A 26,059-nucleotide genomic window follows, 5' to 3' on the forward strand; every position below is an offset into this window, starting at 1 on the left:
GAAATGTGGGTGTGCAGCACTTGAACCTCGTATGCAAAACAACATGGTGTGTAGGAAAGGGGCACAGTTCAGTGAGTGTGCAGGCACATAGACCTCACATGGATATCATAGTTGCTTTAAAAAAAGCACAATTAGCATTGCACTGTGCAGGCACCTGAGCCTCACTTGGATACCAGTTGTCACTAGAAGAAAGGGTGTATGTCAAAGAAGTGTGCAGACACACCACTCTCATACAGATATCAGCGTTGGTCATACTGCAGGCTGTGTAGCAATTGCAGGCACCGTGTCTTGACGTGCCTGGGCTTTTGGAATACTTCATAGCAAGATTATGTAATCCTGCACTTTGTTTCCGAGCTGAGCGGGACAGGTCCTCTACTCGCAGGGCATTTCATCTCTTTGGGCAGCCCTGCAACTTAATAAAGTCTCTGTAGGGGGGCGGAGCTTGCCTGAGCCAAGACAGTGAACCCCGTCCGACCATCAAAATATCCTTAAGGAATCTGGAATCGTAACTGGCACCATGGACCCGCAACCTAGCCACCCCGGCTTTGCATACCTCTGCAACCATTCTGAGCGGTCTTGGGGACTCGGAGGTGGATAGAAGCAGCTGGCGGCGAAGGAGAGTGTGCAGGCCTACCAGGCCTGGCTCCAGGAATTTTTATTTGGGTGGGCCAAGGGCACATTTGGGTGGGCCCACTGCGGGCCCAATTTGTCGCTTCTGGAGGTGGCCTACAAACCCTAGATTACATCATACGTACTTGCATACAGGCACCATGATACAACAGCTAGCTGCTGTGTGTACACGGAGCATGTGGAGAGTTGTTTGAATGTAAGACCAATGTCTGGACCTAACTGTAAACCCTCAAATTCCAGCAGGCCAGGCTTCAACACAAGTACTTGAATGCTAAGCATATTATAAAGCGTTCAAGATTAAGGAATGGCATGTATGACAACAAGATGAAGCTGATGATTATAACAGTGTATGTAAGGAATATATTTATCTAATCTTCTCTGTATAACAGCCTGAACACCCCCACTGCATCCACTCATCACAGATGCTCCATCATAGCACCGACTTAAAATGTCTTCTGGCTTGAAATCACTGGCAACCAACAGCCTCATGCATCAAGCCAAAATCCAGTCGGTAAAATACCGAATCGCTAATAACACCCGTTAGCGAGTAAAAAAAAATGAATCCCAATGCATCAACCAAATGCAAAAATCGGAATTTAAGGAATCAGTAAATAGCGATTCCTTAAATTGCGATTGCATTTAAGGAATCCCAAATTGAGATTCCTTAAATGCAATGCATTAAAGTTAAAAAAATTAGCGATTTCGCTAATAGGGGGAGCAAATTACCATGAAGTTGAACTTCATGGTAATTTGCAATAACTTTGAAAAATGCACTTTTGTGCATTTTTCAAAGTTTCATGTTGCGCACACACATGCCCTTAGAGCATGTGTGTGTGCAACATTTGTGCACAGAACAATTTCAGGGGTGCAATAGGGTGTCATTTGGACACCCTTGCACCCTTGAAATTGCATGAGCAATTTGCGAGTACCTACTGGTACTCGCAATTTGCTCATGCAATCTCCAAGTCATTCCTATGGGCGTGGAGGCCCATAGGAATGAATGGGACGGCTTTCCTTAATTGCTTCTCGTTATTTGCGACTAGCAATTAAGGAATTTTAAGGAATCGCTATTTTTATAGCGATTCCTACATGCATAGGCTTTTGCAATTCCTTAATTGCGATTCCTTAAAAATCACTATTAAGGAATCGCAAAAGTCTTTGTTGATGCATGAGGCTGTATGTGGCTTAAGATGCGATCTGCTATATATTCAGCATCTAATTGTTCCATCTGTAAAAGACCAATTGAATGCTCCTCAGGCTTGGCTTTGCTCACAAAACGCACCATGAGGGACAGATTTTCAATATTACATTTATCACGGGTGCAATCGCTTTTAATACAAAAACTTTTTGAATCACAACTTTTGTACTGCTTTTTGACTTGTGAGAGAACCATGCCAGTTAAGGTATCTATTACTTCGTTTTGGATACATTTAGATGTATATTTTGCATTCAGGGGAATAGAGTGTATAATTCCAGCTAGCTTTTTATCTTTCTTCAGAGTGTATTGGAAAAGCTTTAAAAATAAACCACTTGTTGAATCAAAAACATCTTCATTCACAACAAGAAATTGAATGACTTCTCCAATGCTTTTTAAGTAATATCGATTATTTTCTATTACTTTCGTATCTAATAAAAAGGCAATTGTATCTCCTCTTCCCCCTCTCTTAGATGCCTCTGCTAGAGCTAGTACAGCATATGTGTGAGCAATACCTCTAGACAGTGGCATCAAGACACCCCCTTCATCCAACACTGCTTTCACAACTTAAGTAGGGGTGTTGTTGACACATCAAGTAGCATCCGGCCTGCACAAGGGTCACGATACACTGGCCACTGAAGGCTTGAGCCAGATGCCTAGTGCAGCTCAAGGTACTCTTGGACCCTCGTGCCCCAAAACAAGCCTAGCTTTCATTTGGCTTCTGCCAGCTGCCCAGGCTGTAATGTCATATTTCCAGTATGAAAGATACAGTATTAATCTGTAATGCAATACAGGAGAATGAAACACCCATCTATTGACTGAATTGCACAATGTGAAACTACAAAACCTGGGATCAAACCTGGCTTCCATGCTTGCCCCAATTGTGTGATACTAGCCAAATCTTTATTTCCCTGAGCCTCCTTTATTCATTATCACATAAGAGGGAACCTTCAAATACATGTGGTCTAACTGTGCACCGTACAAAACACCTTTTCTGTTTGATTTAGTATACTATAATAGTGCTTCATCTGCACTAAGATTATAAACCACAAGTGCGGAGCACATAACAGGCTTGCTGCTCAGACTCCTCCACTACCAGCCTCCACCAATGCCCCTCATCTCTCCATAGCCCCTCCCCCATGAGGTCCCCCTCGGATTCCCTCATTGCCACCCTCCAACAGTGCCCACCATCTCTCCGTAGCCCCTCTCTCATATGCATTTTATTTGTTGTATAGCGCTACTTAGGTGTCACAGTACTTTACATCACGCACACATTATGCAGAGCCAATGAATCATACAAGTATGTAAATCGGCCTATAGGGAATGTCAAATACGCTAATTAGGAATACCAGGTGTAGGAATCACATGTCATCCATACTGCTGGGCAATATGTTTTAAGAGGGTTTGGGCTGGAGAGGCACAAACACAGGATTTACAGCATATCTCAGTGGTTGGGGTGTTGGCTTTACTGATTAGAATGTATATCTGCCCAAACAAACTCTTTATTGCAACATTCGAATAATGAAAGACTGGGAAAATTCGAACTAACTAGCAATACAATCCCTGTGTTCAGCTGGCCATTGCGAGGAGTTTCCTGCTGCTGCCCATACTAGCGCTGCCTACCTGCTGTGTTGCAGTCCCCCGCCGCCGCCATTCACATCAGCGGCCGCTGTGCGTGGACAGGGTTGAACTACATCCCCCAGCATCCTGAGCGCCACCAGACCCGCGGACGCCCTGTTTGCGCCACGAGGCGCTTAAAAGATCGCTGCTGCCTCGGCGGAGCGGGTCCCTGTGTTCAGCTGGCCATTGCGAGGAGTTTCCTGCTGCTGCCCATACTAGCGCTGCCTACCTGCTGTGTTGCAGTCCCCCGCCGCCGCCATTCACATCAGCGGCCACTGTGCGGGGACAGGGTTGAACTACATCCCCCAGCATCCTGAGCGCCACCGGTCCCGCGGACGCCCTGTTTGCGCCACGAGGCGCTTAAAAGATCGCCGCTGCCTCCGCGTCGCGGGACGCGCGCGGGCGACGCCGGGCTGAGCCCGGGCAGAGGGTGGGCCGTCTGTGGCCGTCCGGGGCAGGAGGAGGCAGGGCTGGGCCACCCCTCGTGCGTGCCATTACGCCCACTAAGGTACTGTGCTGTTGTGACTCATCCACTCCCAGACAAACATTGTGACTACTATATATCATGCAGCATCAACCATTGTGAGAGTCTGACTCAAGTATTGCCTTTGTATACTGCTCCATTTGTTTATTCATTTTGCCAAGGTTTGAGGCATTGTCGTTATCGCTAATTCCCATTTGTGATTTTCACATGGCCAAAAGGAAATCTATGGAGGGAGGTGGGGGTAGCTCCACTAAAAAGGGAAAGAAAGCTAAAGTTAATCATGCAGCAGGCAACTGCGTTTTAGATAGGATTGAAGCCATTGTCGACAACTGCCAAGTCATACTAGAGGAATCTAGTCTTGCTTCCTCTAACACAGGGGACTCCGTAGCAGATCTTCCCCATAGTACTTGCACTCGCAAGATCCCAAGTATGTTCATTAAAACCAGAGAAGCCCCACCTACAACACCCACTCTCCCCATACCCATACCCCACGACCATGAGTCTTGCCAGAAAGACAAGCAGAATACCCAGGATCCTATATCTATTACTGAATCCCCCTCTCCCATTACTCCGCTTAAGCTCTCTTGTTCTAACAGGTTTGCTATTTTGGAAGGCTTAGAGGAGGAAATACCTGCATCCCAAGCTACTGGTTCATCGCCCTCTAAAGTAGTTCAGACACCCAGTTCGCAAGGGGTGTCGCTGGAACAGAAAATAGACCAACTATTATCCGAGATAGAATCCTTGAAGAATATAGTTACGGAACTGAGCAAGAGGGTCCTATTAATTCCTATGCAGTCTACAACCCACAGCAGCTCTGGGGTGCCAGCACCACTTGTACCTTTAATTTCTGTACAGACTGGCCCCTTGCCAATCGCACACAGGGCTAATGACTCAGCTTGTAACATGACTAATCCCATCAGAAAACCACCTCTGCCCTCTATTAGCCGCAGCATACCATCATATAGGGACACTGTGAACAACCAGAGAATCCATAAAGTTATCTCCTCTACTCCACTTACAGCTGCAGTAACAGGGCCTTCAAGACCCAGTACCCAGAGGTCTGTGTTTTGTTCTGGAAGTAATACTGCAGCAAATCCTATTGCAGGTGGCTTGTTGTCCAACCCAACCACAGCTTATATGGTTAGAGTACCTAGACTTACTAATAATCAATCCTACGAAAATGAGGATTCCCTCAAAAATAAAGCTATACACTGGGTCAGGCATGTCAGGGGGTGTAGGTCAATTATCCGTGAAGATATTACCAAGGCCAGAAGATTGTCACACTACACTAGCCAATTTGATTGTAATGAGCTTACATTCTCCAATAGTATCCTGGCCGAAAATTTGGCTCTCCTAGAATATCGCACCTCAGCCCCAGACTACTCCTTTATCCAGATAAGGCGTACCCCGCTTTGGATCTCAAGCAACCCTGTACCAGAGGGCAGAAAGAGGGTTTGCAAGCAACGATTCTAACTTGAACAGGGTAGATTGACTGGTACAAGATCTTTTTCCTAAGTCTTGCTCTGTGGAACCGGTTACTATTGCTCTCAATCATATCACCACACCTCTTGAAAGTCCATCTTCCCTCTCATTGCCCTCTGTCTTGTGAGATGCCCCCTAATATTCAGCCCACTATTATACTCGACAAGTCCATGCCTCTTCTTAATCTTGTTTCATGGAATGTCGCGGGGCTCCCCAAAAAGCTCCTGATCCCGGAATGGCACGATTTTATTAGCACATTTGATGTTTGTGTATTCCAAGAAACATGGAGCACAATCCCTCTACACAAATCAGGGTATTCTACATACTATCTACCGGCCCTAAGCTCAGGGAAAGGTCGCCCATCGGGGGGATTACATGTCTGGGTAAATATCAAGCATAATTGGCTGGTACAGTCCCACAAGAATGTTTCCCCCGATCTTCTCCATTTGACAATAAAAGGTTCACATAGTGGTCCCACCCTAGACCTCTTTAACATCTATGCTAGAGGCTCGACGGGTGGACAGATGTCTCAAACACTGTCTGCCCTGGATCACGAATTAACTCTTATTGATCCGAACTCTACTGTTATCATCTGTGGAGATTTTAATTGTACATTTGAACCTCTAGCCTCAGAAGATCTATTGGGATCCAGTGAATCAGACCTCATTTGGAGAATTCCGCCCCTAGAGCTCACTCCGATTAAGAAATGGTCACAAAGGGCTATTCAACTGAATGCACTCACTCAAGAATTTAACCTATGTGCAGTGAATGGTAGATCTATATCTGACAGAGGCGGTGCCTTCACCTTTAATAGGTTAACTTCTCCATCACGGATCGATTATATCCTTGTCGACATCTACTCCTGGGGGCTGATCACAGATATGGTTGTTAAAAACACAATAGATAGCGATCACAACCCATTGTGTTTACAAACTAAAGATCTCTGGATGACAATACCCAATGTGGACAATGAACCTCCTTTAATGGCAACTAAGGAAGTATCATTGGCAGGGTGTAGTCGACGCCTTAAATGGCATGGGATCTCACAACACGAGGAGAAGCTCGCTTCAATCAAAGAGCTCCTAGCTAGAAAACGTACTGAACTTTGTGATGCTAGCACCAAAATGGATGATCCCCAACTTATAGCTTCAGTTTATCTTGACACCATCAATAAAATAGGGGATTTCTTTATTCTTGGGGAGAAAACTCGTTCCAAGGTGTATCCCACGAAAAGCGGGAACCCATGGTATTCTAAAGATTGCAAAAGGGCCAGAGTGGCCCTGTCCAAAGCCCTAAGGAAACAGGATAGAAATGTAATTAGCAAGGCGAGACATGACTATTCGAGATCCTTGATAGTCGCCAAGCGGAACTGGGAAGAAAACCACTGGCAGGAACTCAAGGAGGCGGCTCTAAACCGGAATTCAACAGCTTTTTGGGACCTTCTAAACAGAGCCAAAAGGGCTAAAACAACAAGCATCCCAAACCATATAGCGGAGCTGCAATGGTTCAACCATTTCTCTGCTATATATGCGGGAGAGACTGTATCTGCTGCTCCGGTGGTGGATGATCTGCCCCCTACTGTAGAGTTCCCAGCGGAGACCAATTTCCGGACCCACGAAGCTATCCTGGCTATCAAAAGTATTGCCCCCGGCAAGGCGGCTGGCCCCGATGGCATACCAGGGGATCTCCTTTTACACGATCCAATTCCCTGGGCCTCTTTTATCTCTGTTGTTATGAACGCTATAGCTAAGGGTTCTATAGTACCTGAGTCCTGGAAAGCTGCGGTGGTGATTCCAATCTTTAAAAAGGGCAATAGGGAGGACCCTGCCAACTATAGACCTATTAGTCTAATTGACGTAGTACAGAAAGTGGTTGGCAGGGTTCTCCTGATGAGATTGAGATGCTGGATTGAGAACAGGGATGTTTTATCACACTTTCAAGCAGGTTTTAGACAAAAGGTAGGTACCATGGATCAAGTTTTTAGATTTTTTATGATTTACTGGAAAACGGCAGTTTTAGGCAAGGGAACTTTATATTTAGCTTTTATTGACCTAAAGTCTGCTTTTGATTTAATTCCTCGCCAACGATTGTGGCAGGTCTTATTTCAATTAGGTGTTCCTCATGAGATCCTAGCCTTTTTAAAGCTTTTGCATGAGAACAACCATGCTAATATTAGATGGGGTGCCCAGGGCCAGCTCACAGGGAGTGTCGCGGTGAACAGGGGGGTACGCCAGGGCTGTGTTCTGGCTCCCACCCTGTTCTCTCTATACATCAACGGGGTGGTGGATTTCCTTAGAGAGGTCCCAGCGGATGCTCCAGTCCTGGCAGACGAAAAGATCCCTACTCTCCTGTTCGCCGATGACACTCTCCTGATCTCCAAATCCCCGGCTGGCCTGCAAAGAATTTTAAATAGATTCGACTCTTTTTGCAAGTCCTATGGACTTATTATAAACACAGAAAAAACCAAATTAATGGTCATAAACCCTCCGAGACGTTTTAGATATACTTTTACTCTGGATGGCACACCGTTAGATATTGTGGATTCTTTCGATTACCTAGGCATACGTATTATAAAAGGGATGAAGTGGAGTTCGCACCTGACCAAGATGCTCCTATGCCACAAGAGGGTATCCGGTGCCATTATAAGAGAACAACACCTCTCTACTACTCGACCTGTGGCACCGGCCCTTGTGGTATATGAGGCACAGGCACTGTCTAGTTCTATGTATGGGGCGGAAATTTGGGGCTACGAAAATATTCATGACCTGGTCGTCTCGGAGAATACATTTATGAGGAATCTCATTTCTGTCCCAACATCATCTCCACTAAAACCCTTGATGTATGACCTAGGTAGACATTCCATTCAGGACATTGCACGTTTACGACCCTTATTATTCTGGGCAAGACTGCGACGGACCCCAGAACTTGCACAAATATGCTGCAGGCTTAAATGATCTTATTTCAGCGGACACTGAGAAGAGACTAAAATGGATTACCTACATAAAACAAACATTGAGATCCATTGGCTATGAAGATTGTTGGGAATCCCAGATACCCCCTTCGAAACAGGATCTTAAGAAGGCCTACTGGAGATGGGTAAACTCAAGAGAGTTGAACAACCCAAAGTCGGGGAAGCTGAGTGAGGCTTTTTTCTAACATAAGCCTTTCCGCAAATTGGAAGCATATCTCGACTTTATCCAGTCTCCATTGGATAGATCCTTGTATGTGCGCTTTAGATTGGGGTCCCTCCCCCTCAACTGTGTGACTGCTGGTTGGAAGGGATCTTTATCTTCATCTGTCGGTTGTCCGAGCTGTACAGCACCCCAAAGAGTCTATTCACCACTTTTTATTTGCCTGTTACCACTATCGAAGACCAAGAGCTAAGTGGCTGAGTCCGATTTGTAGAATGCTCGGATGCCGCGATTATCGTACTGTGTTACGCATTCTGCAAACCGATGCCTCGTCCCTTGCTATTGTCTGCGGTATTGCTAAGTATCTGGGCTGTGCTTGGCTGCTGCGAAAGAAAATAATTGCCCTTCATTTGCACTGATTTACCTTTGCGATTTGTTCTTCTTGCACTTCAACGAACTCCAGGCCACCAAGCACTTTGTATTTTATATATGCTGTTCTTAACTATTTTTATAATCTTCTTTAGATGTACCTATGATCAATTGATTTTTTTACTGTCTAACTTGATCCTTTTTTATTACTGTATGCTGTGCTTTTTTTTACTGTCTAACTTGATCCTTTTTTATTACTGTATGCTGCGCTTTTTTGATATTTTTTTATCGAATAAAGCCTTACCTACCTACCAATACAAGAAAAAACCAAATTATACCATTCTGCTTTGTATGCAGGTCTTTGATGACAGCCCATAGGTCACTGCCCTATGTTAGGATTGTAACTTCTGAACTGCAAGTAATCAAAGGATCTCTGTGACAAAGGTAGTAACCCACTGAGCTATCCACGTTAACTACAGTTTATCTGCATTTAAAAAACTACAAACAGACAAAAGACTGCTCTCCAGCAGCATCATTAATCCCCAGAGTTATCTGGACATTTTAATAGTTGTCGTGCGTCCTTGGCCGAACCAGTCAATGTAATGATACAAACGATTTAAACATACCATTTAAAGGAAATATACACGGCACACAAAGTATGTGTCTTGCTCACAGACTTAAATAAAACGCAATAGCCACACATTTTCTTACCTGCCCTTGAACTCTGTCACAGCCCGATCTGATTAGCAGCTCTAGGGGTCAGGAAAATGAATCAGCATAAACCAACTCCTCTTCACCAGCGCTGAAAAAAATGAAATATCCTCGCAGTAGGACGGTACACAAATCCAGTGTCAACGAATGGATTTGGCCCCTTCCCCTATTGTACCTGCACGAGTGGGTGGGGACACAGCCCACCTTTCTAATAGGAGATGCATGATTGGGGGTGCGACTGCGAGCCCAGGCCCAATCAAGCAACTCCTAAAGAAAGAAGACCGATAACGCTCAGAGAACGTCTTAATTGCAGAGGCCATTTTCTGTTGGCCTTGCTGACGTCACTGCCAGGGCCAAGGTTTATGATTGGGTGGGCCAGGCTCATGTTTGGGTGGGCCGGGCCCACCCGGCCCACCCTCTAGAACCGGGCCTGAGGCCTACCGCCGCCGATGAGAAGCCGCGGGTTGACAAAGCCGTGAGGCGGAGTGCGGCCTCGGAGTTCAACAATTGCCCCGACGGATACCACCGGATTGCTACCGAACTCGTCCCAACGCCCATAAACTGCGGAGTCCCCCAAGGTGCTGCGGGTGACGGGGACTTGCAGAGGCGAAGCGGGGGCCGGAAGAGGCACCCCTGTGTTGCGGTTGAGGACCGAGAGTGTGGAGCAGCCCGACGGAGGAGGTGAGCGTCTGGCCTCAGAGCGTGCCCCTGCGCTCGGTGGAGCAGGGTGCTCGGCGGCCCCGGGCTGCACGTTAGTGCCGAGTCACCTCCTCCCCCCCCCCCCCCCAACCCCCTCTCCCCGGACAGCTCTGTGCTTGATGGAATAATCATGGTAAGAGAGTGCTCACGCAGATGTCCTGCAACTAGCCCGGGCCGCGTGGTGAAGAGTGGGTGTCAAGGCCGGGCTCACTGTGGTGATATCGAGCGAGGTTGGAGAGTGTAGCTGCTCCCTGGCCTGGAGGCGGACGCCTGAGCCCCCATTTAAGTACAGTTCCACCCCATTGCCTGAACACTAGTCCATGCTGGCCTTGTGGTCCTGCCAGTAGTGCTGTGGGAAAAACTGAGTGGCCTGCGCGCCATTGCCTCCTGCTTCACGGTTACGGCTGGGCGCTCCTCCCTGGTGGCTGGCAGCTGATGGATATAGGGTACAACCGTCCTAAGCCCTACAGTTTGTTCCAGTGGGATATGGTTGGCGTGCTGCTCTAACCGAGACGTAGCTGCGTGGCTGCCCCGGTTGGTGAGCTACAACGTTCGTGTTGTGGTGGAGGCCCTTGACTTGCATCTGAGGTGTAGCGCTGAAACGATATTCCACGCCCTATTGACACACTGGTTGTGGGTTTCTGCACTGTAAATATGGGGAAGGTAGACAAAACCCAACCCAAGTTCCACTTTGAGCAGAGAAAATCCAGGCTTCGTGAGCAGTCCTTGGAGGAGAGCTCGAACACCTCGACTGATACGCCAGATTCTTTGGAGGGTGATATCCGTTTCATTCTGGCTGCTATGCAAAAAAATCTAGCCTCCATAGACCGTAAAATTGACTCCCTGGCATATCGCATGGACAGACTAACGGAGCGTATGGACAAACAAGTTGAGAGGATGGACATGGCGGAGCGCAGAGTCACGGAGATGGAGGAAGCGCAGACTGAGCTGAACACAGAACATAAGCAGATGGAAAAAATATTACACACGCTGCAAGACAAGGCGGAGGACCTAGAGGCGAGTTCACGCAGAAGCAATATCCGAATTACTGGCCTTATGGAGTCCACGAGCATTGGCAAAATTGAACTATTTGTTGAGGCGCTCATGAAGGCTTTGCTGGGACGCGATGCATTTTCTGCAATGTTCGTGGTGGAACAGGCGCACTGTTCTTTGGGGCTGAGGCCGCCACCCTGTGCAGCACCTAGGCCCATCACCGCCAAATTATTAAATTACAGGGACAGAGATGCGGCTCTGAAAGTGGCCCGGGAGAGGCAAACTCTGCACTACGAGGGTTCGTCCATCTCCCTCTACCTGGATTTCATAGCTCGAGTACAGGAGGCGCGCAGACAGTTCGCTCCCTTAAAGCAACAACTGGAGGATCAAAATCTCGACTACGCCATGCGGTATCCAGCTCGCCTTATGGTGAATAGGGAGGGCAAATCCTGCATCTTTACGACCCTAAAACTTTACAAAAAGCTTTGAAGGACTGGGCTTAGGAAAGGACTCCTGGTACGGCGCCATCGACCCACGAAGGAGCGTCTGGAGGCAGTTTGGATGACCGGGACTGATTCCTGAGGAGGCATATACAGCAGATAAGATTTCACTGATTGCAATGTAGAGATAACTGTTGCTCTCTCTGGCCTTGTAACAACGGCCGCGGTTGATGGGATAGGGCGGGTCAATGTTAATTGTAGGACTATGGACTCTATGCAGACATATTGATACGATTTGCCAGTTATGGGGTCTCTCTCATTGTCCATTTCCATGCCAGTGTTATTCTCTGTTGCAATTCGATGAAATGTGAATGCCAGACTGATGCACGCTATAAGCTAGATGGCGGACGGAGGAGCGTTTTACCTGATATTGGTTAGAGGGCTCGGGCGACATCTGCCCACGAGTGTAACCCACAACCTGGTTTCTCTTTATTGTAGTTTGTTATGGGGAATAGTCACTCATCATTTATTCCCTTTGTTTTTTGTTGATGGGTCAGGGTGTGCTCGCCATTGCAAAGTTGGGGTATGTATGGCGTGGGGGGTGGGTGCTACAGAGACTTACCAGGGGGCACACTAACACAGCAATGTTTACTGACTTCAGCTCACGCTGCTTCCCTGGCAAAAGTGCGAGACTGGGCAGCACATATGCACAGGCACGGGTGGCAGCCTGACAACCCACTGTTTCACATGACCCAGATAAAAGCTTGTAAGCTTAACGCACTAACCTGGAATGTCTGGGCCCTGAATGACTTTAGGAAACTGAGAAAGGTCCGGTTATATCTTAATAGGCACGCTGTTGATATTGCTGCGCCCTGGATTTGAAAAACACAGCAGCGCACAGGAGTTTACAATCTGAGCAGGGAGGAGGCGGGAAGCAGCGCGAGAGGCACCAGCGCTACCCGGCCACGCCCCCCAGGTACCGGATATAGTCAGCAGCCTGCCCACGGCCGCGGGACGCGCACGGGCGGCGCCAGGCTAAGCCCGGGCAAAGGGCGGGCCGTCTGTGGCCGTCTGTGGCCGTCCGGGGCTGGCTGGACTGGGGCACCCCCCTGGGGCCTGTTGTATTGTCCTTCCTGGTCATCCAGTATTGTGAAGACAAGGTATTTGTTATTACTGATTAGGAGCCTGCACTGTTATGTGAACTATGGGGAAAAAAACTACCGTGATGAAACGATCTACTGATAAGAAGAACAATTGTACTATGGCCCCTTTGCCGAGCTTGACTGCGATTGATAGGATGTTACAGAAAACTATAGGTGTTGTTGTAACTGCCATAGAGAGCACTGAGAGACGCTTAACACTCCCCCCAAATATGCGTCTTGCTTCGCTACATCCTAATATTAATGCATCACAAGTAGACTCTCCTGGATCTACACTCTTGGACTCTTATGTAGAGCTCCCTGGGTCAGAGGAAAATCATAATATCCCATTATTAAAAAGTCCTTCTCCTATAACGTCTTCTACTGCTATTAGTGTGCCACAAACATCAACTATGCAGCACCAAGATAGATTTGTTGAGACTTCGGTTTTAACAACTGATCCAACGGTTATGGAGGGTTTGGTACCTTGCGAGGTGGAGACGGAGGGACGACACTACACTACGCTTGACAGATTCCAGTTTTATAGGCTGCGGCAAGCATTAAACGCGAACTTGGGCAGTGACCTTGCTGAGCCGCCGTAGGTGGCTGCTCTCTCATACCTGATCAGAACGGACTCCCCTGCTCGTATGGTCTCCAAGCACTTCAAAGCGGCGCAGAGTTACTGGACGAACCACTACACGAAGGCCAGATTGGCGTGGCAGGCTGATCTGGGCACAGCGATAGATTATGAGACGTGGAAATACTGCTGTGAAAGCACGAAACGTGTTTCTCTTAATGGGCGGCACCAGCTAATCCATTTCAAATTTCTAAATAGTGTACTACACTCTGGAGAGGTTGCATAGATATGGGCCGAGAGATTCCGCTGCTTGCGAGCATTGTGGCGATTGTGAGGCAGACTTTATCCACCTAGCCTAGCTATGCCCGGGAATTGCCACCTTCTGGGTCCAGGTATTCAAGTCACTGGGGGATATTACCAATACACTGCTAGCTCCTGACCCTCTGCCGGCCCTGCAGGGGTTCTCCAAGCGCCTTCCTAAAACTATTAGGAGATTGGTAGACATGGGGCTGCTCTAAGAGCTTGGCGCAGAGTTGCTGTTTGTTGGCCCCGAGGCCTGACTCCCACTATTGACAGTTGGTCAAATGATATGTTATATTGCTGCTTTCAGACGGAGAATTATAGTGATCTTCTCCCCCCGTATAACCGTCTTAAGAACTTCTGGGAATTGTACAGTACGTACTGGGCTATGAAAGCCTGGTGATGCTGACTCCCCTGCTCAACTGTAAGGTGGGGCAGAGCACGCTGGATATCTGGGAATGCTGTATGTACTTATTGCATATTGTTTCGGATTTTTAACCTGTAAAGATGTACCCCTAGCTCAGGCTGTCTGTCTCTGTGAACATGGTGATGATGATGCTATCTGGTATTACACATCATTTTTCGTTTTCAGGTCATGATGCCATGGACAGTACATTGCAGTCTTGCTGAGCAACGCTGCTTATGTCATGATTAGATCTCCGCTTGTCTTGCTGTATGATGCTATAGTTGTGACTTCTGTAATTGGTTACTGCACTGGGTGTTCTTCTCTTATTGTTTTTCAAAACTCAAAGTTTTAAACCAAAAAAAGACTGTTTCTGTAGTACACATTTATTATAAAAATATATTCACTCGCTTTTTTTTTTTTTTTTCTTTACACGGCACCAAAAACACACACTTAGTCGTTTAGAAATCAAATAGATACTTACATCTATCTTATCCTGCATATTGCATCCAATCAGATCTTGATTATAAGCTGTGATCGTAAAAAGTTTGTAGACACTGAATTTTTAATGGTTCAGTTTTCAAGGGGATGGTAGGATTTTATTTTAATACATGTATGATTTTGTAAGTGTTTGTTTTATCAAAGAAGAATAGTGACAAGAAGAAGGATAGGTGATGTATACTTGGAATATTTTTATACACTATAGAGACTGGCGTAAGATTCTTATTTATTAAATTAGGGCGTTGCTGATGAGTAAAATTAAAAGTGTGATATTGTAATTTCACCCGAAGACAAAGCAAACATATTTTAAGTCACTGTATACCTTAAAGCTTCAGCACTGACAATTGTAGTAATACATGTTGTGGTTAGTTACATAGCAAGGTGTTGGACTTGGCCCTTTTTGCAGAGTCCTCCCTAAACTTTTTGCCTTCCTCCTGCATTTTTTCTGACCTGTTGTTGGCTGTTTTATGACTCTGGGCACTTTACCACTGCTGTTCAGTGCTAAAGTGCATATGCTCTCCCTATTTAAAATATATATGTTGGTTGGATTCCATGATTGACTTATTTGGTTTACTGTCAGACCCCAGTAAAGTGCACCAGGAGTGCCCAGGGCTTGTAAATACAAATGCTGCTGGTGGGCTTGCAGCACTGGTTGTGCCACCCACAGAAGCGGCCTGGTAAAATGTGTCTAAGGTCTGTCATTGCAGAACCTGCGTGCAGTCTGGTACTGTCATGCTGACTGGGCAAGTGCACCCACTTCCCACTTCCCAGTCCCTAAACCTTCCCTTAACTTCATATTAGTCACCCCTATGGTAGGCCCAAGGGCAGGGTGCATTGTAAGCATGAGGTAGGACAAGCCCTGATGTGTGTGGCATGTCCTAATAGTGAATTACAGCCATTTTCGTTTTTCACTATTGTAAGGCTACCTGTTCTCCATAGGCCAGAATGGGCTGTCAGAATTGTTACATTCTATGATCCTAACAGACCCAGGGAACATGGTAGAAATTCGAGTTTAGTATGCCTGAACTCAGAATAATAAAATACATCTTTTAGTAAAGTTTATTTTAATATTCTGTGTTTGCAAATACCACTTTTAGAAAGTTGGTATTTGCTTGCCAGACCATTTCAGCCCACCTCTGCTATGATGTGTATCTGCCTGTCTGGTTTGTGTGAGTGACGGGGCTGGGGAAACCCAGAGGGGCAGGGCTAGGTAGCCTGGTGGTGAATAGAGAGATTGACATCCAGATGGGTGGGAGGAGTGCACCTAGACTCTGAATAGGGCTGTGCTCTGCCACCACAATGCTGGCTCCACCTCCTGTGGAGCGGCTGATGTCTCTGCCCTGCACCCTGAATAGAAAGGCAGAGTCATGTCAACAAAGTGCTCAATAACTGGTTTGGACTGGGCAAAGGCCCCTCTACCCCAGAGGAACAAAGGAATTAGGGGTATAAGTATTGGGACCCTGCTCCCAAGAAATTAGATCCTGCTTGACCAAAAGAACCTCTGCCTGAAGAGAAGGAACTGGGAAAGCTGTAAGGAGGAGTACTGTCCCTGACCTGGGGGATTGGCCTGCAGTGGTTGCCTTGCTGCTGAAAGGAGAGGAGAAAGACTACAAAGACTTTATTTCAACTTGTGCTTAAAAGATCTCCAAGGGCTTGTGCTGAGCTTGCCCCCTGAACGAAGTCCCAGGACCAGTGGACTTCACCCCCAGCTCCCCAGAGTCTTTTGGAAGTGCCTGCTGCTGTTGTTGGGCCTTATGAGGGACTGCGTGTCGCAAGGAGCTGGGAGCGCGACGCAAGGAGGAGAAGCGTGCCGCCGTCGGAGCTGCTGCCGTCGCATCTCGCAGAGAGTGACGCCGCTGTAGCTGACGCATAGAGTCGAGTCTTCTCGCAACATCGGAGAAGCATAACGCATCTGGAAGATCCCGTCTTTATTTCTTTTGCACCAAGAACTTCAACGCATCTGCATCGCTGCAACACTTTCGTTGCCCTGCGTGTCGCATCTAAGGTAAATTGACTTAAAAGTGTTGCATTAAGAACTTAAGCAACCTTCTACCATCTGAGTAACAGTATTGTGTATTCTTGTCGTTTAATGGTCTTGTGATAACTCTATATAAAGAATCATTATTTTTAATATAAATACCTGTGTGGTGTCCATTTGTAGTGTTGTCACTTGGTTACTGTATGTGTTCACAAATGCTTAACCTGTAAGCCTGGTCTGCTCGCGCCAAGCTACCTAGAGGGTGAGCAGGGGTTATTTTAGGAGTGTAACCCCTTACCCTGACTAGAGGAAAGGTTCCCTGCTTGTCACAGGTACCTACCTGTGCCAACCAAAGAACCCGGATTCTAACACAAGGGAGCATATTATTTGAGTTACGTCTTTTCAACCATGTGCTCTTGGTTTTGAAGGTTTGCTCTGTTGATACTATTATATTGCAGATAACTTTCTAGCCAATCAAATGCTGTTGATGACGGCCCCTCTCTTTCAGGGATCGCCCAGTGATCATCAAAAGGTGCTCGTTCTTTATTCACTGGGTATCTGAACTCTAATGCATTTGGCTTCACTGTGAATTGCACGGGTGTGGGAGAATAACAGAAGCAGAGAATGGGCACTCAGGGAGAAGCAGAGAAGGGAGCATTGACAGCTCACATAAAATTCAGGAGATCCATTGGTCCCAGTGATTACATACTCTATGGATTTACTAGGAAGAGCGCGTAGATTCTCTCCACTTGAGTGTGGGTCAAACTAGCTGCCACCAATCATTAGTTGTGCCATGGGGGATGGATGGGGGTGGGCGTAAAAGAAGTACCAGCATGGGGCATGCCCCTGAATGCCAACAGAGTGTACGTACCACTCTGTGAGTACACAGAAAATAATTGTGAAGCACTTGTCCTGAGACTCGTAGCATAGGTCTTCTTCTTAAATAAAATAAAAAGTGGGTCTATTAGAAAGGTAAAATGATAAGTAGCGTGTAAAATGAATGCAGAGCTGGGGGACTTTCAAGCCTAACTATAGCAGGAGCTGAGGGCACCAGCACAGACATGATAATGCGTTTTGGCATCTTTACAGACTCCGAGTAGCTGGTAGCTCCCAGACCTACTTTTTGAGATGGTTAGGAGAGATGAATAGAATGAATGAGGAAGTTCAGTTATAAGGACAGTGGGTATAAAGAAGTGGGACCTATGGATACACTGTATGAGGATTTTGGATTGTTTTTTCCCTTGGAAGAAGTAATGCTGCATCTTAGCACCTAGCTTGGATACAAAGAGCAATGTGTTTAATTTTTCCCCTTTTTTTCTGGTTTACAGTGAGGTGCATGTTCATACAGACGCAAGACACGCCTAACCCCAACAGTCTGAAGTTCTTGCCTGGCAGGGCGGTCCTAGAAGGAAGAACTATGGATTTCCCCTCTCCTGCATCTGCCTATTGCTCGCCCTTAGCCAGGTATTCAGAAAGATGTCAGTAGCCTATGAAGTTCTCTGCTGTGACCTATGGGACACAAACACTAATTAAACACATCTGGGTAAGCGATCTAGAAACAAAATTTCACAGCAAATATGCACCACCCAGCTTATCTATTTTGCATACCCTTGAGACACTACTTGGTGTTAAACTTCATACTATACAGATATACAGGATTTGACAGTGGATAGGAAGTGCTATGTGCATTCAACCTTCACATGTCCTTTCTATTATTTACAAACATCTAGACACCCATACATTCATACTTGCATACACCTACACTTGTTGTTTGCACAGCCTCCATATGGAAAATGAGCAGTTCAGACCTCCTGCTCCAATCCTGCCAGCACTAAAGGGTGGAAAACAAGAGTATATAAGTGTAGAGGTGGGTATGAACATTGCATTTTCACCAGTCTCGGTGACTCTATCAGGATTGATCGCGAGTCCGAGCTGGAGGCCAAAGATTTGGCCATGCCGGCGGATATCCTGGAGGCGTTTAGGCCACTTACTTTGCAGGACACATTGGAATTACTTGCCAAAGCAAATTCCGGATCCCCATTGGATCCTTGCCCAATGAAAATTATTAAATTGGCCCCTGTGGCCGTAGCCTCCTACCTTACTCCTATTTTTAATGGAATGTTTGAAGGAGGGATATTCCCAAAAATCTGGAAGGAGGCTTCCATTCTCCCTCTTAAAAAAAAATCTAGTCTGGACCCTTCAGATCCAAACAACTTCCAGCCCATTTCCCGTCTCCCTCTTCCAGCCAAACTAGTGGAAAAGGCAATGAACCAACAACTTACTGCCTTTATGAGGAGCACTCTTTTGCTTGATGCTTCCCAACACGGATTTCAATAAGGACATGGTACCGAATCCGCTCTGATCACTGCCACGGAACAGATCAGGTCGGCAGTGGATCAGGGAGGCAGAGCAGCCTTGATCCTCTTGGACCTATCGGCCGTGACCGATACGGTCCATCACGGCTTGTTGATGGATCGGTTAAGGAAAGGGGGAATTCAGCAAAAAGCATGGGAATTGTTAAACTCCTTTCTCTCGGACCGTAGCCAAACAGTTTCCTTAGGAAACTTTTCTTCCCAACCCTTCTCTCTACCATGCGGGGTTCCGCAAGGGTCTTCACTAAGTCCCACCTTGTTCAACATTTATGTGACCTCCCTTGCTCCCATTATCAGATGCCACGGGTTCAGTGTCACTTCATATGGGGATGACACGCAAATCGTGGTGTCTTTACTTCCTGGGCGTGAAAAGGGGCTGGATCATAATTTTCAGTCCTGTATGTCGGAAGTGGGGAACTGGATGGCTAGCAATTGCCTTAGGCTGAACTCAAATAAGACCGAGGTCATGTTGTTTGGGAATAACCCCAGTTTCTGGACCCCCTTATGGTGGCCGCAGGAACTGGGGGCCCTTCCCACTCCGGTTGACAAGGTAAAAAATCTCGGGATGGTGGTAGATGCCAAACTTTCCATGGCTTTACAGGTTAAAGCGGTAGCCTCTAAAATAGGCTATATTCTAAGAACGCTGAAAAAGATTTTGATCCTGCTCCCCCACGAATGCCGAAAAACTGTGGTAACGGCCCTTGTAACATCCAGATTAGACTACTGCAACAGCTTGTACCTTAACATTCAGGAAAATCTGCTGCATAGATGCAGTTATTACAGAATGCTGCCGCTAGACTTTTAACCGGCAGCCCGAAATTTGCTCCCATATCAAAGGCCATCCGAGACCTGCACTTGCTTCCAGTCAAAAGCAGAGTCCAGTTTAAATCTCTATGCCTGGTTTTCAAGGCCTTAAATGGTGATGGCTCCGACTTCCTAATAAAACAATTTAAAAGGTATGTCCCTCCGCGGCGTCTTCGATCATCTGACGCTAATCTGATTACGGTCCCAGTTATAAAAAAAAGCTCGCTGGGGGGGGGGGGGGGGACGTAGATTTTCTTTTGGTGCAGCCAAGCTATGGAATGGGCTTCCGCTCCATTTGAGACGTATGGATAGCCTACTGCGTTTTAGAAAAGCGCTGAAGACCTGGCTGTTCGGTAATTAGTTCTGCCATTTAGGATTAGGGAGTAGGGGACAGCGCCAGGACACCTACTTAGTAATCGCGCGCTTTACAAGTCACTATAACATAACATACCGTTCTCAGTGGGCAGGTATGTCCATTTTTGTGGGTTTACCTGGGATCATTTGGTAAATAGGTTAGTCTGGCTTTACACCCTGTATGGGCTCTGGAGTAGCCTGCTCTCTTGATATGCAAATATTATTGCCAACTTCCAAGTACTTTACCGGGATTGCTGGAATTTACTTGACAATGCCAATTCTCACAAGTTAGTAGTTTTCCATTAGAAATATACACCTACAAAGAAGAAATCGGTTCAAACTTATTTTAGGGCTGTCTAAACTATTTTGTATGATGCACAAAGTAAAAGTAGACTGAGTTACAGTGTTAAAATGAATACAAAGGATTGTATGCAAGTTATTTTTCAACTTATGTCCTGTGGCCCTTCCAGCATTTCAAAATACTAACAAACGGACAGTGTTTTTCCCTGGGAACAGCGTTTACCCTAAGTACCATCCGAATAAAGGGAAGCGGAGTGCCAGCTACTGATTTGGTTTACATTACATTGGTCTAACAGCTGTCAGATTGACATGATATTCCCAGTGATTGTTAGGTCCAGTTTCTTGTGCAAGGAGAAGGAAGACAAACCCTATCACAGCTACGAAAAGAAATGCCAAGCGAGTCCACATTTAAAGGAATTATGGTTTTTAGGATCCAGATATTTTTCCACGGAGCTGGCGAATGTCTGGTTCAGCTCTCAAATGGCTGTATGACTGGGGAAGAGTCAGTCATGTGGAAGATCACATTTGACTGGCCAATAGTACGAAAGAAGTGTCTGCCATAGGTCGGTCTTCCCTCAGAAAAGGCTGCTGTACTAGGACAGAGTTAATTCCTACATCAATGAACTACTGGATGTAATTGGCTCTTTCTCTACATTCTGGCGCCCCAAATATTGCTTGGGCCGGTTGGTTACTAAAATAAGTTTGTGATCTGCAAGCTATCACTTTTTGTAACCGGAATGTTTATGTGAAATTTTTTGAACTACTATTGTTCAACATGTGCTTAGATTAGTAACTGTATTATGGTCATTACAAGGATTGCCACTGGAAATTGACACATTTCGAGAAGCATTGAAAGTAGAATGGTCCTGTTTTAAATTGGAGATGTGGGGGTATTATGTACCCGGTATCTGTGTTAAGAACGGACCAACCCCCTTCTGGTATACGACCAATTCAAGATGGCAGCTAGTAATTAACAATAACCACCACCCCAACCTTTTACCCTGTTTCTGAGAGACGCATATATGGTAGACTTATATATAATCCATAAAGGTTGTGGTGATGTCTGGAAGTTCTTGAAGCAATCTGAACACATGAAGATGAAAAAGGCTGTTATTCATAATTTGTCTTTATTTTTGAAAGCTAATCCTTTTTTGTTTGTGTTGCCTTTTTCATACAGCATGGTATTGCCACACAAAAAAACATTATTTGCAGTGAAATGAGTGTTCTCCTGCTGTATATCTAATGCATTTTAGAGGGTTAATGGGTATTTTATGTGCCAAAAGTGTTATAATTGGTCTCTCAGGCTGTGCAGATCTAGTAGCGAAGCATGTTCTGTGCAAATACTTGTATGAATTTGTTAGGGTGTGCATGCATGCATGGGTTTGTGATAGAATCCATGAGTGTGTGTGTGTTGATAGGGGGTTTGAGACTTGGGTTGCGAGTTTGTTTAATGAACATTGATGTCTAAAAAAAATATTATTTTTCAGACAGCTGTTTAAGGTTGAAGGAGTGAAGAGTGTCTTCTTTGGGCCGGACTTCATCACTATCTCGAAGGTAAGCAGAGACTCTGGTGACTCGGGTATCCCATCTGTACTCCAAAGTCTCTCTATTCAAACTTGGCACACCTGCAGAGGTTGAGGTCTGCTCTGGCTGAAGTATGCATGAGAAAATATCTGGCTTTAGATATTTAACGTACAAAAAAAGGGTGGGCAGCGCACTCCTATCAACTAGCTGGTCAAAAAGTTGATACTAAATGATATAGGTGCTGCAGCGTGATGCTCGCTGTCAATCGAGCATGTAATAAACTAGAAAAAAGGGACAACCAACTAATGGTTGACACTGCGCACTGTGCTAAGGGTAACAAAGTTACAAATGGTTAATCACATTGACAAAACATCAATGAATACAAAAATGTGGCGTTCATGAAAACATATATTTTCAACATATATGTGAAGACCACATCACATTACATCATCATATGAAAATCAAAATTTGTACATAATAGTGGTCATCTACCACAAACAATTCAGAAGTGAAATATGCTACATAATACTTCAAGGTAGTCACAAGTTGGTATGTTGGTGAGCCCAATGCATTTCGGGACTTAGCTGTCCCTTCATCAGGGGCAATCTGTGAAAAAATACATAAATATCATAATCAATAACAAACGCTGAGTATTTATATACAAGAAGAGTCCATGGTGGAGAAGTTTATGAATCATATGTTAGATAATACATGCCGTTGACCCAGACGTATGATAGGCAGACCTTACATTTGCTGCTGCAAACAAGAAGAAATGTAATATAGACACCCAGAAACGTGGTTGCATCAAGCCGATGCAAGTGACTCAGGAGAAAACCAATAGGAATGAAATTTAGTGCAAGAAATGGAAAAAGTGATCCAGGATAAGTATATAGTGTGATGCAAGGAAGTATAAAAATGATGGTTGAAAAAGCCTCACCTCGAGTATTATGTTTTAAGATCTACAAAAAGAAATGGGGATGCTCGTGTGCAACAATCTGTAAATGGATAAACTGAAAGGCAAAAAGGAAGAAAGTGTAAAACCAAGTGTCTGTGTGAAAACAGAATCTATAAGAGGAAGAGAGCGTAGCCTTACTTACCGACTGTGTGGTATTTAACAAATGATGGGAAGAAAGCTGAAAGAGATACAAGGAAACATCGTTTTGAGGATGGAAAAAAGTGAAAGCAGTGAAGTTCGTTATGACGCTGATAGTGATTGCCCCGAGTGCGATTACTATACTCACTTTAAAACAAAGAGGGAGATGGCGTACCAAGGTCTCTATAAAGTTGGGAGTGTCACACAAAGTGAACACGGTGATCTGTAGCGAGCCCAAAACTACAATAGAATATGTCAAGACAATTGTGCTCGTTCTGGCGCTGAGGCAAGCGCTGTAATAAATAATAAAAAATAACGAGTGTCAAAAAACATGACATGCTGCCATAGCGGGTAGTAATCGAATTACTGGTTTAGTACTGCACAGGTGCAGGATACTTACTCAGGAGTGCCGACGGCGATGCAAAGACCGATGAACACACTGGCGTCCTGTGGTAACGGCAGGATGATCAGGTGTGAATCGTGCGCCAATAAATGGAATTTGAATAGCGGAAACGAAAGGTCAGGGAACTGGTAAAAAGAAAAAGTGGACTAGCAGGTGACGCCATGTTGAGTCAGAATATCAACAAAACGGCTGAAGCCGGAAATGAGGAATGGCTGTTGAACATCTAAAGTGGAACGTGTAAAGGAGTGTGTAAAAAATTAATCGGTTAAAAGTATGAAATAGATATAAGCTAGTGAAAAGAACCAAGGAAAATTGGAACAGGTGAGTATCCGAGTACCTGACTGATATGGGAAAGTAGGTGACACCATGTTGAGACAGAGTATCAACGAAGCTGCAGAGACACCGGAAATGAGGAATAACTATTGGACTGCTAGAATGGTGAAAGTGGAACGGTATGTAAAAAATAACCGATAAAACGTGTGAATTGGATGTGTGAAATAGATGTGTGCTAGTAAATGAACCGAGAAAAAAAACATAAAAAATAAAAAATAAAGATGAGGACTGGTGGGAATCTGAGTGCATAGATGATATGAGATAGGTTTAATACTAGGGAAGGTGTAGCATCTAAGGTTAGTAAAAATTTAAAAAGTATTTAAAGTGTTTGTGTAAACAGGACTGGCCGATGAAGATCGGTATGGTTAGAAAAAGTGTGCTAATTAGCTACAAGAGGAAGAGTGCATGACCATATAATAAAGGTGTTAAAAAGGAAGACAGTGATGAGTCACGAGGTAAATAAAGCACTGGTACAGACAAGAATTTCTTTTTATATTTACAGGAAACATGATAGGTCTAAACGGTCATTAAGCCCACACGGGGCTAAGGTCTGCAATTTCTGAATCCAGAAAATCTCTCTGCGTAGAAGTAGATTGGTAGTGTCTACGCCTGGTCTGACATCAATGGTTTCGATAATCTGAAAACGGAGTTGGGAAATTGTATGTTTAGCTTCTGACCAATGCATGGCGAGGCTTGATGTGCTGCTTTTGTTCCTAATCCTGGATTTGTGTTCTGTGATGCGTGTTTTTACTTTCCGCTCGGTTTTGCCTACATAGGCCTTGCCGCAAGGGCATTTGATACAGTAGATGACATGGGTGGTGTTGCAATCACTGTTGTGTTTCAAGCAGATGTTGGAACCTGATGTAGGATGAGTTAAGATGTTTCCTGTTATTACATTGTTGCAGTGGATGCATGCATGACATTTACGAGTTCCACGGTAGACATCAGGTTTCTCAACGGTCTTAGTGGATTTCAAAAGGTTCCGTAGATTTTTACCTCTGGTGTATGCAAACATGGGTTTCTCCATGAAGAGGTTTTGAAAATCTTGTTCTTGTTGAAGCAGTTCCCACCGTGAGAGAATGATGTTCTTGATTTTGGTTGAGGAAGTGGAAAAGCTACTAACAAATACAAGTCTTTTAGAAGGAGTACGCAGTTTCTGTTTCAATAGATCTGCTCGTGATGTAGCCATAGCTCTTGTTAAGCAATTGTGTAACACCTCCTGTGGGTATCCTCTCGATGCAAATTTTTTGGAAGTACTTTGTAGTTGAAGTGTGCTGTTATCAGGATCCGAACAAATTCTGCGTATTCGAGTGAATTGAGACAATGGCAAATTCGTGATAAGATGGCGGGGATGAAAACTTGAGAAAGTCAGAAGACTGTTGCGGTCAGTGGGTTTATGGAAAACTGTGGTGTGAAATTGATTCGATGATGTTTTGGTGACTTGTACATCCAAGTAATGAATGGAATCCTTGTGAATGGTGTATGTCAATTGAATGTGAGTGTGGGTCCTGTTAAGGGTCTCAATCATGGAGATGAAAGACTGCACTGAGTCATTCCAAATCAAAAAGATATAGTCTATATAGCGAAAATATAGACATATTTTGGACCACCATTCAGTGTTTGTACATTTTTGTATTCATTGATGTTTTGTCAATGTGATTAACCATTTGTAACTTTGTTACCCTTAGCACAGTGCGCAGTGTCAACCATTAGTTGGTTGTCCCTTTTTTCTAGTTTATTACATGCTCGATTGACAGCGAGCATCACGCTGCAGCACCTATATCATTTAGTATCCACTTTTTGACCAGCTAGTTAATAGGAGTGCGCTGCCCACCCTTTTTTTGTACGTTAAATATCTAAAGCCAGATATTTTCTCATGCATACTTCAGCCAGAGCAGACCTCAACCTCTGCAGGTGTGCCAAGTTTGAATAGAGAGACTTTGGAGTACAGATGGGATACCCAAGGCAACCATTAGTTGGTTGTCCCTTTTTTTAGATATTTAATTCATGCCTTGTTACCTCTACAGGAGAGTGAAGAGAATGACTGGAACTTGATAAAACCTGACATTTATGCAACAATCATGGATTTCTATGCCACAGGCCTGCCAGTGGTGACCGAAGAGGCAGCTCGCCCAGAAGGAGGTAAAAATACTTGTGTGCAACACAGGCCCTTGCCATCTTTCTTTTGTGTGTACTACTGTAATATCAATATCTGGTTTTGGAA

General features: G+C 45.2%; 1 protein-coding gene across 1 annotated transcript in view; it reads left to right on the forward strand.

Annotated features, from left to right (window-relative positions):
• NFU1 (NFU1 iron-sulfur cluster scaffold) overlaps window positions 1-26,059 on the forward strand; it is a 155,857-nt gene that overhangs the window by 73,232 nt on the left and 56,566 nt on the right. The window contains exons 3-5 of the mRNA XM_085636291.1: window positions 17,981-18,116; window positions 21,970-22,036; window positions 25,863-25,977. Coding sequence (XP_085492417.1) covers window positions 17,981-18,116; window positions 21,970-22,036; window positions 25,863-25,977 — 318 coding nt within the window. The remainder of the gene's footprint in view (window positions 1-17,980; window positions 18,117-21,969; window positions 22,037-25,862; window positions 25,978-26,059) is intronic.

This window comes from Triturus cristatus, chromosome 11 (genome assembly GCF_964204655.1).
Source record: "Triturus cristatus chromosome 11, aTriCri1.1, whole genome shotgun sequence".
Lineage (NCBI taxonomy): Eukaryota > Metazoa > Chordata > Amphibia > Caudata > Salamandridae > Triturus > Triturus cristatus.